Source organism: Calidris pugnax, unplaced genomic scaffold (assembly GCF_001431845.1).
Source record: "Calidris pugnax isolate Ruff unplaced genomic scaffold, ASM143184v1 scaffold24, whole genome shotgun sequence".
Taxonomy (NCBI): Eukaryota; Metazoa; Chordata; class Aves; order Charadriiformes; family Scolopacidae; genus Calidris; species Calidris pugnax.
Genome location: NW_015090922.1, coordinates 7,675,942 through 7,698,552, shown reverse-complemented (window position 1 = coordinate 7,698,552; position 22,611 = coordinate 7,675,942). Strand labels below are relative to the sequence as shown.

Genomic DNA, 22,611 nt, shown 5'->3' with positions numbered 1-22,611 from the left:
AGTACCTTGTTCTCCCAGTCCATGCCTTTGTCTTCTGTGACTTGGGACAGCGTAGCTAGAGCACTTGCCAGTGAAAACTGAGGCCAAAAAGTCATTGAATACTTCAGCTGTCTCCATATCCTGTGTGACCAGATCTCCCGCTTCCTTATGGAGAGGGCCCATATTTTCCCTAGTCTTCCTTTTATCAGTGATGTATCTGTAGAAGCTTTTATTGTTGCCCTTGCTGTCTCTGGACAGTTTTAATTTTATCTAGGCTTTAGCTTTCCTAACCTGATTGCTGGCTGCTCGGACAATTTCTTTGTATTCGTCCCAGGCTACCTGTCCTTGCTTCCACCCTCTGCAGGCTTCCTTTTTGTGTTTGCATTTGTCCTGTTCAAACAGCAGGTCATTTCGGAAAATAGCCTGGCTTTACAGGAATGCAATTGGTCCACCAGCAACAGGCGACTGATGGCAAGCTCCTCCAAAGCTGTTAAAACAGAAGTACTACTGTGTAGCTATTGAAGGACAAAACCTTCCTGTTAGCAAGCAGTGGGGAATTTGGCTGTGCGGCCTCAGGCAGACATTACTGCCTATCAAACAGTTTTTGCATCACTGCATAGAAAATGGTACAAAACCAGATAGTTTCCTCTGGAAAGTATAAAGCAGTACTCTCTGGCAGTATAAAGTTAGAGACAGCAATTACAGGAGGAAAGCAATGCTAGCAGCTCACATACATGCACAAACATAGCGGTCTCGGATACAAGTTCTTTATTTTTCTCCACCCATACTGCCGCCTTCTGGGAAGCAGCTTCTTTCACTGCCCATTTACCCAAGACTAATTGAACTGCTCACTTATCTGCAGTATTACCTTGAAGCCTGGGCCTGCCCCAACCCCTCCCAAGCCCTACCCAGTTGGTACAATATGTCTGCATACTGTACAGGACGTCTGGCAACAACCGACGTCAAAAGCTTACAGGAAACAGCATTTCTCATTCATGTGCAGCCGCCAAATGTTTTCCCAGATTCCTTCCCCGCTGTTCTTCACTTCTGATACTATCTCAAATTAAATCTCTGCTGAAGAGAGATCACAGTCATGATGTGGCTCACAAAACAGCTGTAGGAAGAAAAATACATTACTACTACTACAAGGACAGCACTTATATCATCAACACTGATTTATGCATGCCTGTGCAGAGTGTGCAAGGCTAGAAAGTTACTTCTGTTCCTGATCAGTTCTACCACAGCTACTACCCCAACGCATCAGTATAAGACGAGCTTCATCGCAGACGGCTGTCCTTCCCAACGGAAGGAGAATAGCTTGAGAAGTGTGGTTGCCCTCAGGCTCTTTATCTTCCCTGCTTTTCTGAATGTCTTCTCTGGTCAAGTATTTCACTGGCGACTGAACTACCAAATTGTCCATTTCACTGCGCTGTGGACCCTTGCAATCATACCAGTACTGCATGTACTGAACCAGGGGAACAGATTTAGATTGGAGATTAGAAGGGGGTTCTTTACTGTGAGGGTAGTGGAGCACTGGAACAGGTTGCCCAGGGAGGTGGTTGAGGCCCCTTCCCTGGAGATATTCAAGGAGAGGCTCGACGAGGCCCTGGGCAACCTGGTCTAGTTGGGGGTGTCCCTGCTGACTGCGGGGAGGTCGGACTAGATGACCCTTGGAGGTCCCTTCCGGCCTGGGAAATTCTATGATTCTATGATTCATACCGCTCATCTGTTGACTACAGTTCTGTAACTAGCATGAGGAAACAACCATCTTAAATATGCTCCATGTAAGATTCTGTTTATTTTGGGAAGCAGTCTAAAAAGAAGTTTATGATTCTGAAAAGGAAAAAGAAGAAACCTTAGTTTCAACTTCAGTTTCTATTTCTCTCTCTCAGTGCCTGCTCCCCTTTGTCCACCCACACACATCCCAGCATGTAAACAAAAGCAGCAAAGCAAACTCAGTAGCTACATTCTCCCATCTCACACCTCTCAATGCGTTTACTAACAGACCAGCAAGAGCCCAAAAAGCAGATGGTCAGCTGCACTGCCCTGAAAGGACAACCTTCTGACGCTAGAAAATAGGAACATCCATTTGCTTGGCAGCTTCAAGTCATACCCCAGGAGATACTTGGCAGTGTCATACAGATCTCTCTGCCTTGCAGGTACTGCTGTTCCCATACTTCTAAACACAAGCAGAGAAGCTTTGATTCATTTCTCTATCATAGTTTTCACAAGGAGTGTGCTGTCTTCTCTTATACCAGTGAGGAAAAAAAAATAAATCTGACCCACCTGCCTCTCCCTTTTTTCTGTTTTGTTTTGTTGTTTGTTTTTTTTTCCCCAGAAAGCTCCCATCATGGTCAGACATCATATTCCAGTGCAATTCTCAGCCTGTACTGGGGACTCAGCATTCTTAGGAAATTCTCTTTTCTCTCAGAAACATGCCACTGCAGGCAGCGTGGAGAAAAAACAGGAGGAGCTAGAAGACTACGTGCAGTTACAGGGCAATGACTTCACTGGGATGGTGGAGACATGGCAGGGTAGTTCACACAATTAAAACCCAGCAACAGGTGGATATAGGCTCTTCAGAAAGGGCCAGCTGAGGAAGGGGACTTGTCCTTTACTTGAGAGAGCATCTGAATGCATGGAGCTCTGCCAGGGGATTGTTCAGGTGCCAGCTGAGAACTTAGGGGTCATTAGTGGGTATACCACCACAGCTGCCATCGTAGTGGGTATCTGTAATAATGCCTATTTGGATTTTAGCAGAACTTCAAGCTCAAGTTAAGACTGATGCTCTTTTGAGAGGCAGGTCCCTCCCTGCTTCTTTGCAAAAAGTCTAAATACATAAGAAGGACATACAAGAGAAAATAAGTTACGGAAGATAACACCACAGGTTAACACCTCAGCTGGGTACAGGACTCAGCTCCCCTGTGTCAGGGCACTAGTAACTGGACCCCAATGCCTCTTCCAGATAGCTTCTCACACAGCCTCCTGTTACTTAAGTTTATTATACACATGAAGGTTCAAAGCAGAATTAGATATTATTTTCTCTGCATGAGCAGGTCAGAACAGCATAAGCCAAAGGTGGCACATAGCTAGGTCTTCTTTCAGCTGCTCACAGTTAGTGTGGCGCCTACGTGATGTAGTGGTTTGCTCAAAGTAATTTGCCTATTCAGTAATTCCTCTACAATTTACACAGGAGGTTGTGAACTATATGTGGAATAAGGCTCCCTTCCAGAAAAAATGCTCATTTTCCCCTCCCACATTCTATTGCTGTTACCTCACTATTAACCTGCTGTCAACTTATTTGCAAGGAGTGTGAGAAAGCCAGTTCCTGGAAATTTTTAGTTTTGGCATACTAAATTCCTGATAAAATGGATTTTATAGTTTTCCCAGTCATATGAAGAAAGGCTTTTATAAAGAAAGTATAAAATATTAGAAAATAAAACACAATTAAAAGTGAATCAAGAAATCAAAGCCTATTTGCAATACAGGAAATTACCTTCCTTTCTCCTCCCTCTGCATTTAAATGCACCAAACTGAATAAGAAGCCTAAAGTCAAACAAATGCTTACAGAAGGAATTACAGATAATAATAACTTCCCTCTCTAAAAGCAAAGAGGAAGAACAAGGCAAGTTGAGTATCTTTTCCAGTTCCTTGTTTTTTTATGAAATTCTGTGTCAGAAAAAACCAGGATGAAGCTGCTAGTGTGGGATGGCAAACCTCAGAGCAGTGACAGGCCCAGAAATGAAGGTTTATGCAGGGAAGTGAGAGAAAAGTAGGAGGAAGGAACTGGTGGCCCATTATAGGAAAGAGAACTGGAAATAGGTGAATGGCCACATCAGATCTAAGGTGCACTTCTGTGAACAGTTCTCAGTGGGTACTGTGTTATTTCCAACACAACACCACAAAATCATTGCCAAACCTGTGTGTTTGATGCAAAAGGATGCACTCTGTCCAGGACCGCACACATGAAGTATCACAGTAGACCTGACCATTAGGAGGTAGAACTCCACTCATTAGCCCTCTGCGTATGAAAGGTGTGACAGATTTTGAAAAAGCAAAATTAAGATAGGGTTGGTTCAAAACTGCAGAAAGTGTGCTATTTTATATTTCACAAAAATTGCACTAAAAGTACAAACTGTCAATAAGTGATACAACTATAATAAATAAGCTCAGGGTTTTCCGAATTCACTTAATGAACTGCCTAGAAGCTCTGAGACTGTTTAAGATCCTTGTGGAAAATCCTGGCATTATTTTCCATATTTTTGCAGTAAATCTTAATTTTACCAGAAAATAACTCTCAAAAAAAACCCTCATTCAAGTTCAAGTTCAAAGACAGAATTTAATCCTTTATCTTAAGTCCTATTCTCTCTCCTTAAATTTGGCCTCTGAACACTTAGAATATGTTACCAATTTCCAGCTCCCTCTTATTTTGTAGTGAAAATCCCTCAGGATCATTCCATTAACATTGAAGAACTACCAAACCATGACCATGAATCACCCCACTCACCTGCATTTATTAAGCAACCCATTTTTGCTTTTGAGATGGTGGCAAGGGAGGGCAATATTTGCCTATTATCTGACCAGAAGAATTTACTTCCATGCCACCTGGTACACTTACTGGTTTGATTTCAAAGGGGTAATAAAAAGCATTCCTAATTTGTGTTGATGTGAGTAAGAACAGGCAGGCTTTAATATCTCAACTAGTTCATTCTTTACCATAAAGCACTCATGGATTTTAGACCCTACTGGCTGTCAAAACCCTTTGGTTAGAAGAACAAATTTTCTACTTTCCTTCCAGGCAAGAGGGCCTATTAATAAGTTACATGTCTCCTTCCACATTTTTCACACCAGTTGCAGCAAGAGTTACTGTACTGTGGATAAAAGATACTGACATTTTCACAAATATTCCATATTTTCTCTGGGGATCAGAATTTCTTCCATCAGGCTTCTGCTGTTTATAATATGATGTATCTTCAGACAGTAACTCAAGTTCAGATCTAGAGTATTTCAGAGCTCTCAGCTCCAAGAAATAAACCACATATGACCCAAATCGACATCATCTAGACCACTGCTTTCCACTGCTTTAATAACCTGACAAATCATTCTTTAAAATATAAAAACAGCTAAATGCATTAAAACTCACTGATCTGGAAAGCACAATTAATACTTATTCATTTTCAAGATGTCATGAGATAGCTCATCTGCGTGGTTAGGGACATCTCATGATCCATAAAACACTCACATATTGCAGCTTGGTAAGCTCCTTTTCCCAAAACATTTTGTAACCTACAGCAGTCTGTCTGAGTCCAGTAGCAATTAGACAGTAAAATAACTATATCCTTTTTGAAGCTGATATAGAAGTGAAAGGTGTTTAGAAGATGCTTCAGATCTTCTGTCATATTCTACGTATTAAGATGATAAGTGGTACAATGTGTCATATGAGTGGATGTGCTGTTTTGCTATTTTTTCCCATGGCTATCTAGCTGGATTTTTCTTAGACAAAAATTGACTCATGCAAAACCAAATCCTTGCCCAAGATTTCTATCCTTCACATAGAGTTGCTGCTTAGGGAAAGGGCTCCCAGAACTGCAAAGAGAAAGAGAAATCTGTCACACGTTCTGTGCACTATAGCTATCTAGGCAATTTCACAGGTGAGAATCCAGAATAAAATTCCAACAAGACAAATCATGCTCTTTGAGATTGTATGTGTGTGCCTCAGTAATTTAAGAATAAAATACAAACTGAACTGCATATCAAAACACAATGTCTCTTGCAGATTCTGAGGGCTTTCTTCATAGGGAAGAAAACGCATATGTATTATCCCCTGATTCACCTGCCTGGAATATTTTTTTCCTTTTACATTCCTCTGCCCTTTCAGACCATGTTCTGGATGCATCAGGCACTTCCCTCTCAAACATTAACTTGAGTTAATGATGTTCCTTCAGAATTCAGAACAAGTTGGTTGCACGTGCTGATGAGAGTTTGAAAGAGCTAGCACGTTTCTTTGTTTTAAATCTATTTATAGGAAGAAATGTTAGAAATAGCCTAAAGAAAGCCAAATACTGCGCATGTGATATGAAACAGCATGTGATATGAAATACATCAGGTCAAAAAGAGACACACCGACCACTGGGATTCCTATTTTTTTCCTTATCCTCCTCATTACTATTAAATAATTCTAGGTAAAAATTTAGAAACATTGTGCAACAAAGAGAAAAAAAAGGCAATTATCTATAACATTACTGTAGTGTGAGCTCTCCCCCACATGCCCAAAAAAACCAAACCATTAGCACTTTACAGCCTTCATCTTCTCTCCTGTCAAACAGAACTATTTTTTCTTCATTTGCATCTAGAGTCCTTTCAAAAGTTGTCCAGTGTCTTGGAGACCAAGGTTAAGCTCTGCAGGTGACAACAGATTTTAAGAACCTCGAGAATTAAAAATGTTCACAAAAATCTCACTTTAAAAATTATCCTGATTGGATTTGCATGATACTGACAGTGACTTGGAGCAAAATTTCCTGGCACTGTTGTAGCAATTAAGTTCTAGTATATTCCGAGGTAGGGTCATTCCCTAGATCCATTAGGCTGAAGTACAGCCTGAAATTTTTAAAGTCATTAAGGCAAGATGACACATCATGGAGTGATTCATCAGGTATGTATCTGTAATATAGCTCTGGAATTTTTATCTTCTTTTTTCCCCACACAACCAAAAGTACATGGGCAACTTACCTTTGCCATTTCCAAATTGCATTTTGTGGGAAATTTAATGGCAATAATTTCATCTAGCTTTAATCTGGTAATATACACTTAAAATAACAAGAAAAAGAATATTGGTTACTCACTTTTGCATAGCAAGAAATAACATTTCACACAGAGTTACTTTATGTTTTCCCAAAGCAGGCCAGGAAACAAATTACTACCACATTAATATACTTTAAAAAACATTTTATTTCTTCTATAAATACTGCTTTGAAGTGTGCTGTGGTAAGGAGATGGCTAACCCCATATGAATGGGGCACTCATATAGCCATAGTTAGCTCAGACAGAATTATGACAGCATTAACACTGGTGTTGTGAACCTGAAAAAACCTTCCACCCCATCTTAGCCTGTAGGAGTTTGTAGGAGTTTGCTATTTACATATGTGCCACCTAAAGCCTACCCTCCTGCTGGCCTTGACACCAGAGTTTTATCACAGAATTACCTAGGCTGGAAGAGACCCTCGGGATCATCGAGTCCAGCCATCCTTCAACATAAGCCATCCTTAAAAAACCCGCAGGCCTCAGACATCCTCATCTGAAGAGGAGGCAACTTTTAAGAGCTACAGGTCAGAGTTTGGAGCTTGCAATGTTGTGAAGTCTGCCAGCAGTGACGGCATCTCTCCAGCATGCCCTGTCTGTACTGAATGTCAATGATGTGACTCTGCACAGGCCAGACACCTCAGCTCATCCATGGGTCTGAAAACGCCACCATGGCCTGGTGCAGTCCCATGCTTACTGATGAGAGATACCAATGTGCTTTACTGGAAAACACATCCCTCAAGATTCAGCTGTCTGAAGGATTGTTTATACAGCCAAAAAGCCTGAAATGAGGTTGTCTACCCATTTTATTTATTTATTTTTTATCACAATGACTTTGGGCTTTTGTTACAGGCTTTTTGTTGTTGGTTTTTGGGGGGTTGAGAATTTTTTGTCTGAGTTTTTGGGGGGTTTTTTCTGCTTTTGCTTTGGTTTGGTTATTTCACTGGTTTACTCATTCTTTACTCTTAACAAGAAAAATTTTACTATTCTCATATTTAGAGATAACCAGGACAAATCCTACCCTAATATCCAAACCCTCCTTCTGACCTTCATCGAAATTCTATCCAGATTTTCTACTGCCCCTTCCTCTTTGTTGAAACCTGGTGTAGCTGAGAAACATATCCCTGACACTTCTGGTGGTTCATTCAAACAGAGAAAGCATCCAAGCAAAATAACGTTCAGAAATCCCAAACAGTTGCTTAACAATTATAGCAGTAAGACACAAGCTCTTCAAATATCATGACTAGCTTCAAACAACAAGTAATAAAGCACAGCAGAGAGAGGTGAGGGAATAGATCTCAAAAGACTCTTCCTGCTTATTAAAAAGAAAAAAAAATTAAAAACCAGGCCTTTAAATTAGGAATTACTAGCTCAAGTAGTGTTGCTGGTGGCTAAGACAGACGAGAATGAAAAGCAATGCAAAACTACCAACCATATGGAAAGCATGTCAACCTCAGCCTCAGTGACTAGCAAGAAATTGAAGTCTGTGGCATTTAAGAGATTTTTATCATCCTGCCAGGGTTACTGAAAAAGAGCAGCTATCCAAGAGACCATTTTCACAAGGCAAGGTTTCTTTTTCCTACCCTAGCAGGTCCACAAATCAAAACATCACATTTGCAATAACCATGAATACAGAAAAAGTTGCTTTGGGTTTGAGGTCTTATAAGACTTTGTGCTCAGCCCCTGAATGATCTCCTCAGCAAACCTAGTCTGGACCTGGCTGACACTCCATTTCACGGAATTGTCAGGGTTGGAAGGGACCTCTAGAGATCATCAGGCCACCAACCTCCAGCAAAACCAATTTCAATGTACCCCTGTCCCCTATCCCCTAAAAGGGGTACTAGGGATACACATGCTTCTCTTACGATTAGATGCATGTCTGGTAAGTACCCACACAGCCTGGCCACATCCATTTGCTCTAACAGCTGATGAACTGCCTTAAAAGGGGAAAATTGTGCCTCAGGAACACCATCAAACATGATGCTGCAATGCATCTGTATTTTGTTCATGGATTTTGATAACAACAGTCTAGTTTTCATCAGCTCCTGGCTATCCTTGTTCACAAGAGCCTCTGAACACTTTCTACCCTGCTGGGGGTCACCAAAGCACTCTACTCCTCTGCAGGGCTATGAAGGAGCAACACTGACTGACCTCTGTGTCATGATACCAGCTACCAAGATTTTCTTATAGTTCACAGAGATGTTCACATTACTAGGGCAGATTTCTTTTCCTTTCAGCAAGAGTGCTGTAAATAAAACTACCTAATCATGTTTTCAAATTTACTTAATGTTATCCTCATTCCTGTTCTTATGTCTGATGAGAAAGAAGCTATTCCAGACAAAGCTGAACAAAACAGAGAGCTACTCCCCGCTCCTGGGATCTGTGTCTACCTTAACCAGGGACAAACGGTGAAGTGCTGACGGTGGTGTTCCACAAGATCAATGAAGATGAGTGTTTTCGGTCTCTGGTCTCTTTTGATTCATTAACTCGGTGGCTGAAAAATTATTACAGTAGGTGAGCGTGAACTTCCTTGAGTCTGATCTTTTAACTCCTACTTTTGTTCTTTTTCCATGATCCCTCTCACTATCTGGTCTAATTATAATGTTTACAGGATAATTTATGATTTAGTTTAGCATTAAAACGTGCCTTTTCCTCAGTGAACTTCATACTTTGGATGAGTCAAGCCCTGTCGTTCCAGCAAGTTCCTGCCTAACAAGGAGAATTTAGCATGAACAGGCACCAAAAGCTTGGGATCTTTCAGGGAAACTGAGAACACTAACAAAAGGCTCTTGAAATAATAAATTTTGCTTGGTTGCTCAAAATCGAGATATGCAAGTATCCATCAGTAATATGGTATGTTGAAAGTAGAAAATGCAAAGCATTTTTAGAACTGTTCATCCCTACTCCACCTGCAGAGCAAGGGGATTGCTGACACAGTGCCCAGATATGAAAACTGCAAATGGAAGTCCTCGGGTTTCTGCTATTGCTTAGGAAAAATAAACAATATGCAACCCAACCTGACAGCTTCACTGAACAAAATATACAAGAACTGTTATTTCGAGGCATATGTCTCCACAGGGAAGAAACTAAAAATTGAAATAGGTTGGGTTTTTTTCCTACAAGTATTAAAAATGGAAAATACATGTCCTTCTAAGGACCCAGACAGTTGTTTTAAACCTGGTTTTATGTAATATCAGCCTCTCTGGAAGATCTGTCTGTAGTCATATTCCCTATTAATTAGCAATTTAGTGGCCATCTGTGAAAAGGGATAAGCAAATATGTTTTGATTCATTTTAAAATGAAGCTGAGGACTTAATTGCTTTTACTTCCAGTAGTAACACTCATACTTCTCTCTATATATACACATACACTCAATAAAGTGAGGCAAAACCATGCAGGTCAGTTCATTGACAGGTGTGAAGGCAGTTTGCTTTACAAAACTGTAATTTACCATATGTTTAAGAAAAACAGCTACATACCAATTTGAATTGCATATCTTATCAGAAGCATCAAGCCTCCACAGAACAGAAATCCTTAAGAGCAGCCACTGGGTACTTCATCTTATTTTAAAATAATTTGTTCTTCCCAAACAGATGTGCATTACTTGAGGTGAAGAACCAAGAGCATTTTTCACCTACCCACATCCCCCTGTGGTGAAGCTGACCAATGGACCATACATCCCCAGAGCTACACAATGAGTATGCTGCAGTCCCTCACAAATCTAATTAGGGCTTGCACCTCCCCGTGTCAAAATAAGCAACAGTAAAACAGTCTCTCCCTGAAAACTGCAGCCACAATGAGGTCAGTAAGACAGCGTGCACATACATCACATTTGAAAGCACTTCCCTGCAGAAGGTGGCCACAAGGGAGGAACCAGGGCTGTTGAGATCAAGCCACACTTTCTTGTACTTTGCTCCAAGAGTAAAACCAACCAGCCCAGCCAGCCCCACAGGCTCAATACCCACACACAGCTCATTCACCTCAGTCATTCCTTCCCAGCCTCTATGAACCATTAACATGACCTGCCCACCCTTCCTTCTGCAAGTTCATATACCTTTTACTTTCTTATCAGGCCAACATTTGCACTCAACTCAGCAATAATTCCCACTGGCCCAGGATCGTTCCACTAATGTAGCTCTAAATTTTTGATTAAAAGTTACCTGGATTTATTATTTGTCATAATGAAAGATTGAATAACAAAGGAAAATGGAAGTAGCCTTACTTATTTTTTTAAACAGCTACGTGACATTATAGCAAAGTACTATTACCAGTGGTCAGTAGGTCTACAAAGAGTTAATGTAATACACATGTTTTTCTGCAACAGGATCAACTTTATAGAGGCAGTAAGAAGTGAGCAGAAGGGGACATATCAGTGGCTGAGCAGCAGAGGAAACCAAATTTTGTCTTACAGAAGATGGAAAATAATTGCAAAGTACTAATTCCATCATTCTGTGCATAAGAATACTAAACGCACATGGAATGACACTAGTTATAATCTGCTTATGCTTTCAAATACTCTGAGCCCTTCTGACACAAACATCCTCTTTGGATGTCACCATAGTCCTGTGCTGACTGTTGACCACAAGCCTTTCAGTCAGTTTGCCAGTGCAGAAGACAGAAATACACATATTAAAATCACTTGCTTACACAGTTAACTCCTCTCCTGAAGCAAAGAAGCTCAACAGACAACACTCCAAGACCAAAGGAAAAAAGGATCGTTACTATTCACAACTTTTGCCCCCAGAAACTATTCAAGATACTCAGCCAAGTAAACCAAAACAAAACGAAAAAACTAAGTTTGCTAGAAACAAGGACCAGAAAGCCTACAAAACCGCGTCCCACTTGGTAATGCACTTCAGGGCAACACACACCATGTCCAGCCTTCCCCAGAGATACAAGAGTTTTTCAAAATCAAATCCATTCTATTAAAAATAATTATAGATTATCAAACATGAAGAAAACATGCCACCAGTGGGAGGCAAGTGCTTACCCTGCACTGAAGTGGGACCTGCACCCTAACTTTCTGTAGGGCAGCTACACATAGAGCCCACACAAGGAAGGTAGGGGTCGCAGCTGTTTTCACATGTTGACCACCATCTCCATATCAAGACAATTCAGTTTCTTTTACAAATAAAGAGAAGGACAAAATTTCAAAGGTGATCTTGCTAATAAAATTGAGACTGTGGGCTTAGTTGGCCACAGTATTGTTTATCAAGCCACTAGGTTTTTTCACACAGCGCTTATTGCTATTCAAAAAGAATAGAGGATAAAATGCACAAAGAGAAGGAAATGTTATAATTGTCTTTCCGCTCATCTAAATCTGTCCCCATCAGGCTAATGGAAGTTTTACTATTTATTCACAGGAGGTTAATTGGCCCGAGGGGATAAAAATCACCCTCCTATTAAAAATTTCCAGCCTATTTAAAGTAAAATTTTTCTGGAATCACTTTGAAATATTATATATCTGTCCCCAAATACATTTTTTTTTTTTTTTTAGTGACACTATAATGTCATTTTGGAATCTCAAAACCAATCCTGTTAACATATTGTCTTAACTAAACATAAATGATAACATCCTCCAAAAAAAGTAACAGTGTTGTTTCCACTTTATACAGAAAAGATTGTATAATAACTTCGCTTATTTCACCGGACTATTTAAATATATGCATTTTTGTATGTATGTATTTGTATGCGTTTTTGACCAGACTATACCCAGCCACTTCAAAACCAAGATAAATTCACATAGTTCTTAAAGACAAACCCTCTAGCAGGGAAGAAGTTAATGGAGTGGTATGTTTGAGGTTGGACTCAGCAAATCCCACCTATCTTCAATCAGAATTTTAGATAGTCAAACAATTAGACTCTGTCTGCATCCTTCACGGAAAAAAAAATGGTATTCCCTGTGCTACTGAAAGATAGCAGTAGCTTTTGAGAGGGGTGTTAAAATAAATGCAGTGTTAAATGCAGGCAAAGTATAAAAGAGAAATCACATACTCTTTCCTTTTAGTAGTGAACAGTAATACATTAGCAGAACTGATTTGAAATTGCTTATATCTGAGGCTTTGGACAACCACAGCCCCTATCTGTTTCACGTGCTGACATCTGCAAAATGAGGACCACAACAGGAACCTGTAGGCACCAACTGTGATATTAGGGAGTAGCTCAGCTCATAACAAACATGTTACTTGGCCAAGATAAATATGAATTTTTCTGAGTGACATAAAAAACCTTTAGCCGGGAAACTTCTTTTCCCTCCCCGCAGCTATCTCCCATACATTTGCTACGTACCTTTCAGACTCCCAACAGATCAGACAAAATTCTTATAAAAGAGCACTAGTTCAAACTCAGACCAATGTTTGAGAGCTTGATTCTACAGGTTAAACAATGTTATTTTAACATAAAATTTTATGACAGATGTGGAAGAATGTCTGTCAACAATTAAGCTCTAAATAGCTGCAAAGTAAACAAATCAGTTTCGTTCCTCCCATCCTGAGGAATGACCACAGCTCAAAACTTCAGCACGTTAAAAGCAATCAAGACCCTACAAAAGCCAGCGAGGTAAATTCAAAGACTGGATTACTTAGTTGCCACTCCCGCAAACATATATTGCTAATAGCCCTAATGTTTTCCAAGTAGTTGTTCATAGGATAAAGGTGCTCAGATACACCAACAGTTATAGGGTTAGAAATGTAAGGTTCTACCAGTCCAAATAGAAACAAAAATTGTTTCCCTCAAATGTGATTGCATTCATGAGATTTAAAATTGCCAAAACACTTGCTGAAATTAAAGTTCATTTTAGAATTCAGAGCAGATATCTATCAACATTAATCTTGCATAAATTCAGCTTCTTTCCATCACATTTTCATATGCAGAATTTGGAGCAGGTAAAATTCCAAATGTTCTTAGACCTCCAATGTACCTTCTTAATTTTATGAAGTTTATGTTAATTCAGTATTCATAGTATTAAATAACAATACTGAGTAATACTATTGTTGTCTAGCTAGCATCATGATCATAACCCAATGAACAATAAGCCAAAAGTCAGGATATTTCCTATGAAACAGGTAACTTCACCACAAAATATGTTTGGAGGTATGTTTTTTACTACACTGCTATATTGTCTAATGCACCTTCTCATAAAGAAACCACATAATTGTCTCCAAGTTTTATATACAATTCCCTTATGCTACGCTGGTGTTTTATTAAGATGATGGGATTTAGCAGTAGAAAAAGCTAGGACAAAATTAACAATTTTTATAGCTAAAATATCCCAATCCCTATGAGATCAAGAATGCTTGCTGTCTTCTCACTAACCTTCAGCCTGCTTAACACTGCACATGCTTTAAAATGACACTCTGGATCAAAGCTTCACATTTCTACCATAGCAGGCACTGTGCTGCTAATTGGGTTTCATTATATTTTTTTTTTTTCTACTTAGCAAAAATTGACTTTTTTCTCCTCTAGATGTAATATTAATGTACAGAAGCTTCTCTCTTTCTCCATATAATGATATACTCTTCCAAGTAGATTATTTTTTTCCTTCTTTTGGCTCAAATTTCACCTTTTTCTAGAAAAACCGGACCTATTTTGTGTGTGGCCACTGCATGGTTCTTAACTCCAAGTAGCTCTCATGGCACTTTGAGTGCAGACTCTGAATTGAAGTGACGCAACATGGCCAAAAACTCGACAGCCTGGCAACATGAATCCCTTGCAACAAAGAAATGCGAGCCAGAGGTGCCCAAGGCCAGTATCATCCCAGTTGCTTTAGGACCTGACTGTACGCTCAGCCCACAATGGAGTTCATGTCCTCTAGAGAGCTACTGTCCTCTCTCCCTTATGAGATGCTCTTGGACCTCCTCCCACCCACCGACCCACTTGTCCAATATATACAACTCTGAGACATACAAAGATTTTGCCACATACCAAATAGAGGCACAAAGGTTGTCTGTCCCCACTCTGGTGAACTCATTTCTAATACTTCAGGCTTTACACGTTTTAAAGTTTAATTACAAAAGACTATTGAGAGAATATTGACAGAATATTGCTTCCAAAATGACTGAATTTTTGCTAGTTGCAGCAATACTCCCACTTGTGATTTTAAAACTAACCAATAAGAAAGTGTGCAATAACTATATTGCCACCAAAATATTTTAAGCTGCATAATATTTTACATGATTCCAGATGTTATTATGATATCAGTATTCATGACACACAGCGATTTGGCACTGTGTGTGTGAGACAGAGAATCTCTAGTACTTACAGCCAATCATCATCATAGCAACAGCGAAGATCTTCTCCCCATCTGTAGTCGGAGCGATGTTCCCAAATCCAACACTAGTGAGGCTGGTCATCGTAAAATACAAGGAAGATATGTAGACCGAATCTTTGCTTGGTCCGCCTTCCCATTTTCCAAAGCCCGATGTGTTGAAGCGGTAAGGTGTTCCTATCGACATCCCCAGCTGATAGAGCCAGCTCTCGGTTCGGATCGTGTTTGTATCCTCATCGATAACCTCATAGTCTCCTATGCTGTACCAAATGCAGGCCAGCCAGTGTGCTGCAAGCCCAAACACACACACCAGCAGAACCAAGACTGCTGCTCCGTACTCAATGTAGTGGTCCAACTTCCGAGCCACGCGACCCAGCCGAAGTAGCCTGACCACTTTAAGTGAACTGAAGAGGCTACTGATGCCCTGCAAGGATAAAGCACAGTGACCATTAGAATTTAATACGAGAGCAACAATATTTATAACTGCAGTTTCCAAGGACATGAGGGGATCCATCACAAATAGATGGTCATCAGATAACACCTGAAAAGGGATTGTGAGTGATCTTTTTCAGGGATGGATACATGCACTCTCTTGTCTTTATTCACTCACATTTCGTGAGCTGCCCTCTGAGCTCCTCTTTCAGATTATTCTAACAGGTCTACAAACATGTTTGTAAAGGCTTCGAGTGACGGCCTATTTATTGCATGTCCAGTTGTACATGTAGACCATCCATGAGCATCCTGATGCTACTTTAGGCTTACTGGAAATAAGAGCGGAAGTCACCAACCATTAAACTATACAAATTTAATGTTGCAAAGAACATAACCAGACATCTATTGAATTCATTCCAGCATCTGGAGTCATGAACCTCTTATGGCTATTCCTGACTTCCTTATGACCCTGGGCAACACATGTCTTCTCATGTCTCATATATAACGCAGTTTGCATTATTTAGCTCAGATATACCAGGAAGATAAATAAGGAAGGCCAAAAAATACTGGAAGTGCCTGGTGATTTGTAATTTTTCAGTGTGACAGTGAATTTCCTATGGCTTTATTTTCATATAAGAACTTACCCACTGAACATCAGTCCTCTGACACTTCTCACATGGACTACACAAAGCTTAACTGTTTCAAATATCCACCTAATCCTCACATCATATTATTTTTATGACAGCTTTGCTATCAATGTAGTATTTCTGTGCTGATACCAATATGGCTCCCCTAAAACAGAATTAAGCCAGCATGTAGGATTTTGTATTGTTAACTTTTAGACAGATTTGCAATTCCATGCACAGGAAGTTAAACTAAAAAAATTCAAAGCCATTTGGGGGCACTGGAAAATCTGAACAGCTTTTCATAAAAATCTTTTCTTATTTTGCTACTCCCTCCTTTCAGACTGTTTTATACATAGAAGTCTGATTAAAATTTAAGCAGACTGGTTTAATGAGTATTTCTGGAAATGCCTAATTGCATACTTCTGGTCACCAGCTTTTACTGGAAGTTTGTTTATTCCTGCATAAATACAACTGCTTCAGTATCTTAGGCTGGTTCAATGCACTAGAAGAGATGTTTTATTAAATAATTACATAAACCATATTGACTCGTGTTCCCCAGGACTGCAGCAATGTATTTCTCCTTTATTTCATGAATTTGTCATGATTACATTGACTCATTTTCAGAGACAGATGTAATTTGTTACCTGGGAACACACTATCAATTTCTATTAAGCATTTGGACAAGATCTAACACAACCAGGGGAAGGGGAGGAAAATGGAAGAACAAAAAGAAAAAAAAAGAAAAAAAATATCTTTAAATCACAGATGTTTGCAATCTAAAAGAGACTGAGTGATCTTTTCATGATTTTCCATGTCAAACTTTTCACAAAGTAAAAATTTATTTCCATTTCCTATTCATTCCATACCCGGATTTGTTTTACAAGCAATGAAGCAAAGCCTTGGTGGCAGTTCAGAGAATACAGCGCAGAAGGCATAAGGCCGTCATTTCCAGGGGAGGGAAAGCAGGTACTTCTGAACACTCAGCATGAAGAGGAAAAGCATAGGGAAAAAAAACCCACCAAACTAACATGATAACCGTATTTTAGAACTGGATACACAAGCCCCTGAGTGACAAGCATGTATAGTCTCTACATTTTAAATATCTGCATTTTGACAATACAACACAGTCTTCTGGCCTTTTTCCTGAGGACCAGTGCTCATTTCTCCCTTTCCTCTTTATAAACTTTAACAGCAAAACAATGATGTTTTACATTGGAAGAAGTCTCCAGTAACGACCTGGTTTCAGCTTCAGTCTCAAAGCCAAGCTTTTTAATCAAAAAGTGCTTACAAGTCTCAGGCAAGGGCAGGAAATTTTTCCATCCCAACATTCTAAATATTAGGGAGTTTTTTTGCTCAAAAATAGTGGTGCAAAACTTGGTCTTAAAATTAATACTCACAACTGGGTTTAAAAAAAAAGTAAATATGCTTTTTGTCAGTGGCAGTCCTACTAAAGACAAAGATAATAATAATGATTCAAGAAGGACTTAAAAGTTTGGAATTTGGTTAAATCTTAATTGAAAAAAAATAATAATCAAGGATTAGAAACAGTTGAGGATGAAAAAAAATAATCACAGAACAGCGTTTTAAGAAATTGGATATGAGAAATGGGAATACAAAATGAAATATTGAAATCAGATTTAAAACATCTAAGGCAAATTGCTTTGCTTTCAGAGTACTGTTATCCTAATTTCCCTTTTGAAATTTATAAAAGAAATTTTGTTAAAACATTTAAAACATGATAGAAATGCATAATTAGGGAAAAAGTGTTTCTACCAAATTCTGACCAGAGACAGAGAGAATTAGGGTTGTTTGTACAAAAATAACTTGCTTAATTACAGAAAAGAAACACTTGATTTGGCTGCACTGAAAGGATGCATTTAATAATCAAGTTAGTCACAATATTTTAACGGACTGCACTGCCAATAAGATTCTAAAAGTTCAGAAAAAGTTAAAAAAAAATCATTTATTTTTATCTCAGCATTAACAGTATTTTCTATTTGATTTTCTCAGAGGAAAGGATTTGTCTACCCTAAATGGATCAATATCAAGAGGAAGAAATGCCTAGGGAAATAATTATTCATACAACTATCTTAAAAATTTCTAAGTGACGGAATTTCAAATGGGTATAAACAATGGAAACTTAATAGACTGCTTCATAGATGATACAGTAAAAAAAGATCATTCTCCAATACTTTAAAACAGTACTTTTTATCACCAAATTTAGCAAGCAATATTTTAATACTCACAGGAATAGATCTGCTGGATTCAAAATTGACATTTTTAGATTATCACTTTCCAAAATAGAACTGTACTTTTAGATTACTGTCCATTTTAATGCTCTTATCAGTGCAGATTATTTTTATGCTTTTATCATACAGATGGCTCCAAGATGTCACGCAAAAGAACCTGAACTCAATTTACTCCTCTTGATGCCTGTCCCACTCTCTCAGCTCTGCTACTCCTACAACCTTTGAAAGGCAAATTAAGAGACACCCAGAGCTCCTTCGGCTCAAAGGACATAGATGAAGCTCAGTTCATAAAAAGCTAGCAATTGCACTGCAGGTTCCCAAACAGGCACCCCAAGATGTTCTCCTCAAAAGGATGACCATAAGGAGCTTCTGTGTGGCAGGTAGGGAAAGGACAAGACCATGTAATTACCCACAAAGCCCCCCTGGGCCTGATTTACGCAGGCACATTTCCACCTACTAGTATTCTATCCAACAGATCTCTTCCCCTGGGAGGATGCAGAAGCTAAGAAAACTGTTATATGTCTAGGGTAGAAAAACAGTACATTTTTCTATATTTTGGTTCCAGAGACAACTTGTGTGCAACACTTACTTAAATATGCAACACTTAGTCAAATATGGCAGAAAATGCTGGATTTCACACACATTTCAAATTGATTGAAGTAACTGAATAACACTAAACGAAGATTTTACTGCTGATTCCTGCATATTGTTGTTGACAAATATTTAATATACTGGCAGTTTTACTTTCGTTGTCAGTGATGGCTGATGCATGAAAACAGAAGAATCCGTAGCAAGTCCCCTCCAAACCAAAGGGCAAGCTCAAAGCACTGTGAGCCAGAAGAAATAGCTCTGTATTTACTGATTAAGTAAACCTGAATGTCAAAAGGCCTTGAAGTAATAAATACAACCACTCCCCCTTCCTCTCCTCCTATGCAATGCTTGCAGAGAGGAAGTGCACCTCAAACACAAGAGAAAAACACATCAGCCTGATGCCTGGAGGAAGGCAGGACCCACATTTCACATTCAAGGAGAATGCCTCAGAAATTTATGCACAAAATACTGTCAAAACTCCACGTATAATTTGTCATTAATTAGACCTACTCACTAGATACTGTGCAGATTTACATAGATTTGCTGCTGTATCTCCTTGTCTTCTGCAAGACATGATCTACTGTCAGGGCACCCCTTGTCTCACACCCATATCTCAGCCATGTAAGCAATCTTGTCTCCAAACACAGGATCCAGGATACCCACAGTTCAGCTCTAACTTTTCAACAGACAACATAAGATTTGTACCATTACTTTCATATCCACACAAAGAGATAAAGAAGCAATGCTGTAATGAAGTACTTGGTGAAGTGTTTTGAAAGCCATGGGGCTGTAGCAAAGTAATTATTATTTACCTGTGTCATTATGGCCCCCATGAACAGTAACAGTGGACATTAAAGTGCTAGATGCTGGACCAATAAAAACCAACTGAGGCTATTCATTAGCCAAGCAAAATTACATTTAACTCAAGTCTTGAATAATAAAATTTTACCTAGAAAAAAAATACAAACTGTTTAAAGAAAATCAATAAAAATTAACTACAGGGGGAAAAGAAAGTCAGAAAAAATTTATTTTCCCTTCCAAACAAGATGTAGGATGAACAACTTTAGGAAAGAACTAAAATGCAACTTTCATTCCACCTCCTACAGCTATAGTAGCACTAGCACTTTAGTAATAGATTCAATTTGCATGACAGTACTCACTTTTTAGGCCATTATTTACTTTCCGCATGTACAGAAATAAAATGCACTTAACCCAAGCATTAAGTTTTTTTTTTTCTAGGCTCAAAGGAAGTACAATTTACTTCCTACCTCCTATCTATTTAACAAAGAGAAATACTCAGAATTGGCACAAATCTGTTCTGTTTTCCAGCACTTTCTTCTCACACGTAACAGCTAAAGTTCTGGCTTCATCTCAATTAAAGAGAGATGCAGGAGACTAAAAGCTAGCCATTAAAAGAATTAGAATGAACAGAACAAAAAAAAAAATGAATTATTTATCAAAAAAAAAAAAAAAAGGTGGGGGAGGCAACGAGCTGAATTTATCACTACCATAAGCCAGGCAAGAGCCACAGAAAGCACCACCTTCTTTCTTGGCGTTTGATTCTGAAGTCAGCTGTGCTGCAGCCTGGCTCTGCCCTTCCACAGTTACATGGCAGCCCTGTCAGGCCATTATTAGGACTTCTCATTTCTGTTATTTGCCTCTTCTGATTTTCTTAATTAGGTCTGAGAACATGACCTTTCCTACAGATTGACATATTTAGCAGCCAACAGATAACATTATGCACACAGGTCAAAATCAATATCTAAACCCTCTGGTTACTGCTGTGGTTTTCAACACTGAGGAAAGCAGATCTCTAGACTCGCACAGCTTATTTCAGTCAGACATCTGCGAGCTTGGTTAGAATCAAGGGAGAAACAGCAATAATTCATGTATAAGAGCACAGGGTGTGAGGAGAGATGAAAAAAGCTGATTTTTCATTTATGTCCATGCTTGCCTTACACAAATACATGCTCAGAAAATCAACAAATCCAGGAAACAAACTCTTTTTTTTTTTCACTTTGAAAAGGAAGAACAAGGATAAAGATAACACATAAGTAACCTGAAGAAATCCACCTTTCCACACTATCAAATAAAAAATTTACCCCTGACAGACAGCAATCTGCTTCCCCATGCTTCTGACTCAAAGAAGCCATCAGTTCCAGAAGCTTTTTACTTATCTTGAAGAGGCAAAACACCCAAACAAGATTTAGTGTTACTGGCATCTAACATCACTCCATCTTTCCAATTCTAATCCAATCCCTAATATGAAATAGACTATAGAGCAACCGTTTAGCTACTCAAATAAATACCCTTTGCCGTCTCATCTGACTTTCTGCCTCAGATCAATACAAGAATGCTGAATGTGGGGAAAAAGAACAGAGTAACTGATCCCTGCCTCTGAAACATGCTTCCCTTGATATGCAGTGTAAGTATCACTCTAACAGCAGCTTTTTGAAATAATTCAGAATCTAATATATTCAATTAGCTCTCCTTCTTGGACAAAGGCTATCACCATACATTATCACTGAAAATGTAATTCAGCGTTTTAATTCTTTTAGCCTTATACAGATTGAATAGCTTATGTAGACTACTGTTCTCTCTTTAACAGTATGATAAATCATGTCATGCTTTTCAAAGCTATGAAGAAGTAGCCCTGAAGCCCAATAACACCCTTACTTATCTGTGACTTAGCAAAAAGACAAATCTGAACATTAGTAGTGCAGAGGAGAAGCTAATGTGCATCTTAGCAGCCACAGCAGAACCTACTGAGTAGATGTTGGGCAGGGTGCATCTTTTTCTGGTATTCACTTTTGGGAGGGGCTATCCATCAGCAGACCGCATAGATGTCTCTGAGCCACCAAAGGGTATGAACTTGGGGGAGACCAGGGAAGCAAGCAGAACTTAAATTAACTAAACACCTTAAGCAGGCTTGGAGCAGAGGATAGAATTTAACCCTAAATGGGCGAAGTGGCAGAAGAGCTCTACAGCACCTATATACAACACCAACACCAGGCAGAAAACAAAGGATTTAGAAGGAAAAGGCAGCCTGCCCCTTGAGAGGATAGCATAAAAGAGGTACTTAATTAGTAGCACAGAGGTTAGGTTCTTAAGGAGGGAAGTCAGAGAAACTCCTATTTGAAAAAATGAGAGGAAAAAATGGTTTAGGCAACAAAGGGAGACACCCTGAAACAAATCCTGAAGACACTGTGAACAGGAGCTTCTTTGCCTCCCTGGTTTATATCCCGGCAGTCTACTTTATTGAAGACTTACTGAAGACTGAAGAATCTACTCTACCTCATTTGCATTTCCCCAAATACTCCTTCCACTTAACCTGGAGTTTAGGACTAGTTCCTGCCTGGCACAGCCCCTTGGTCCCATGCTGCAGTACAGAGGCACCTACAAAAGTCGGATGAGCAGCCTTCCTCCTCCATGACCACCTTTTCTTTCTTTTGCACTCCCCTTCTTCTACAGGTTAAGCACATCAAGCTCCTTCTGAAGCTCCCAGCACCACCTAGGTGTCACCAACACTACCAAGAACTCCCCTAGCTTTGCTCCAAGGGCCTCTGGCAGGTTACAGCCCAGAGCACACACCTTCCTTGGGCTTTTCCCTGTTTCTTAGGGGTCTCTCACAAGAGACACCCAACTAAGTAAACCTCCGCCACCACCATGG

The 22,611-nt window shown here is 39.4% G+C and overlaps 1 protein-coding gene across 3 annotated transcripts in view; it reads right to left on the bottom strand.

Moving 5' to 3' along the window:
- Positions 1–22,611, bottom strand: part of KCNH1 (potassium channel, voltage gated eag related subfamily H, member 1) — a 174,714-nt gene that overhangs the window by 119,466 nt on the left and 32,637 nt on the right. For all 3 annotated transcript variants that reach the window (XM_014951312.1, XM_014951310.1, XM_014951311.1), the window contains exon 6: positions 15,038–15,467. In XM_014951312.1, the coding sequence (XP_014806798.1) occupies positions 15,038–15,467 (430 nt within the window). The remainder of the gene's footprint in view (positions 1–15,037; positions 15,468–22,611) is intronic.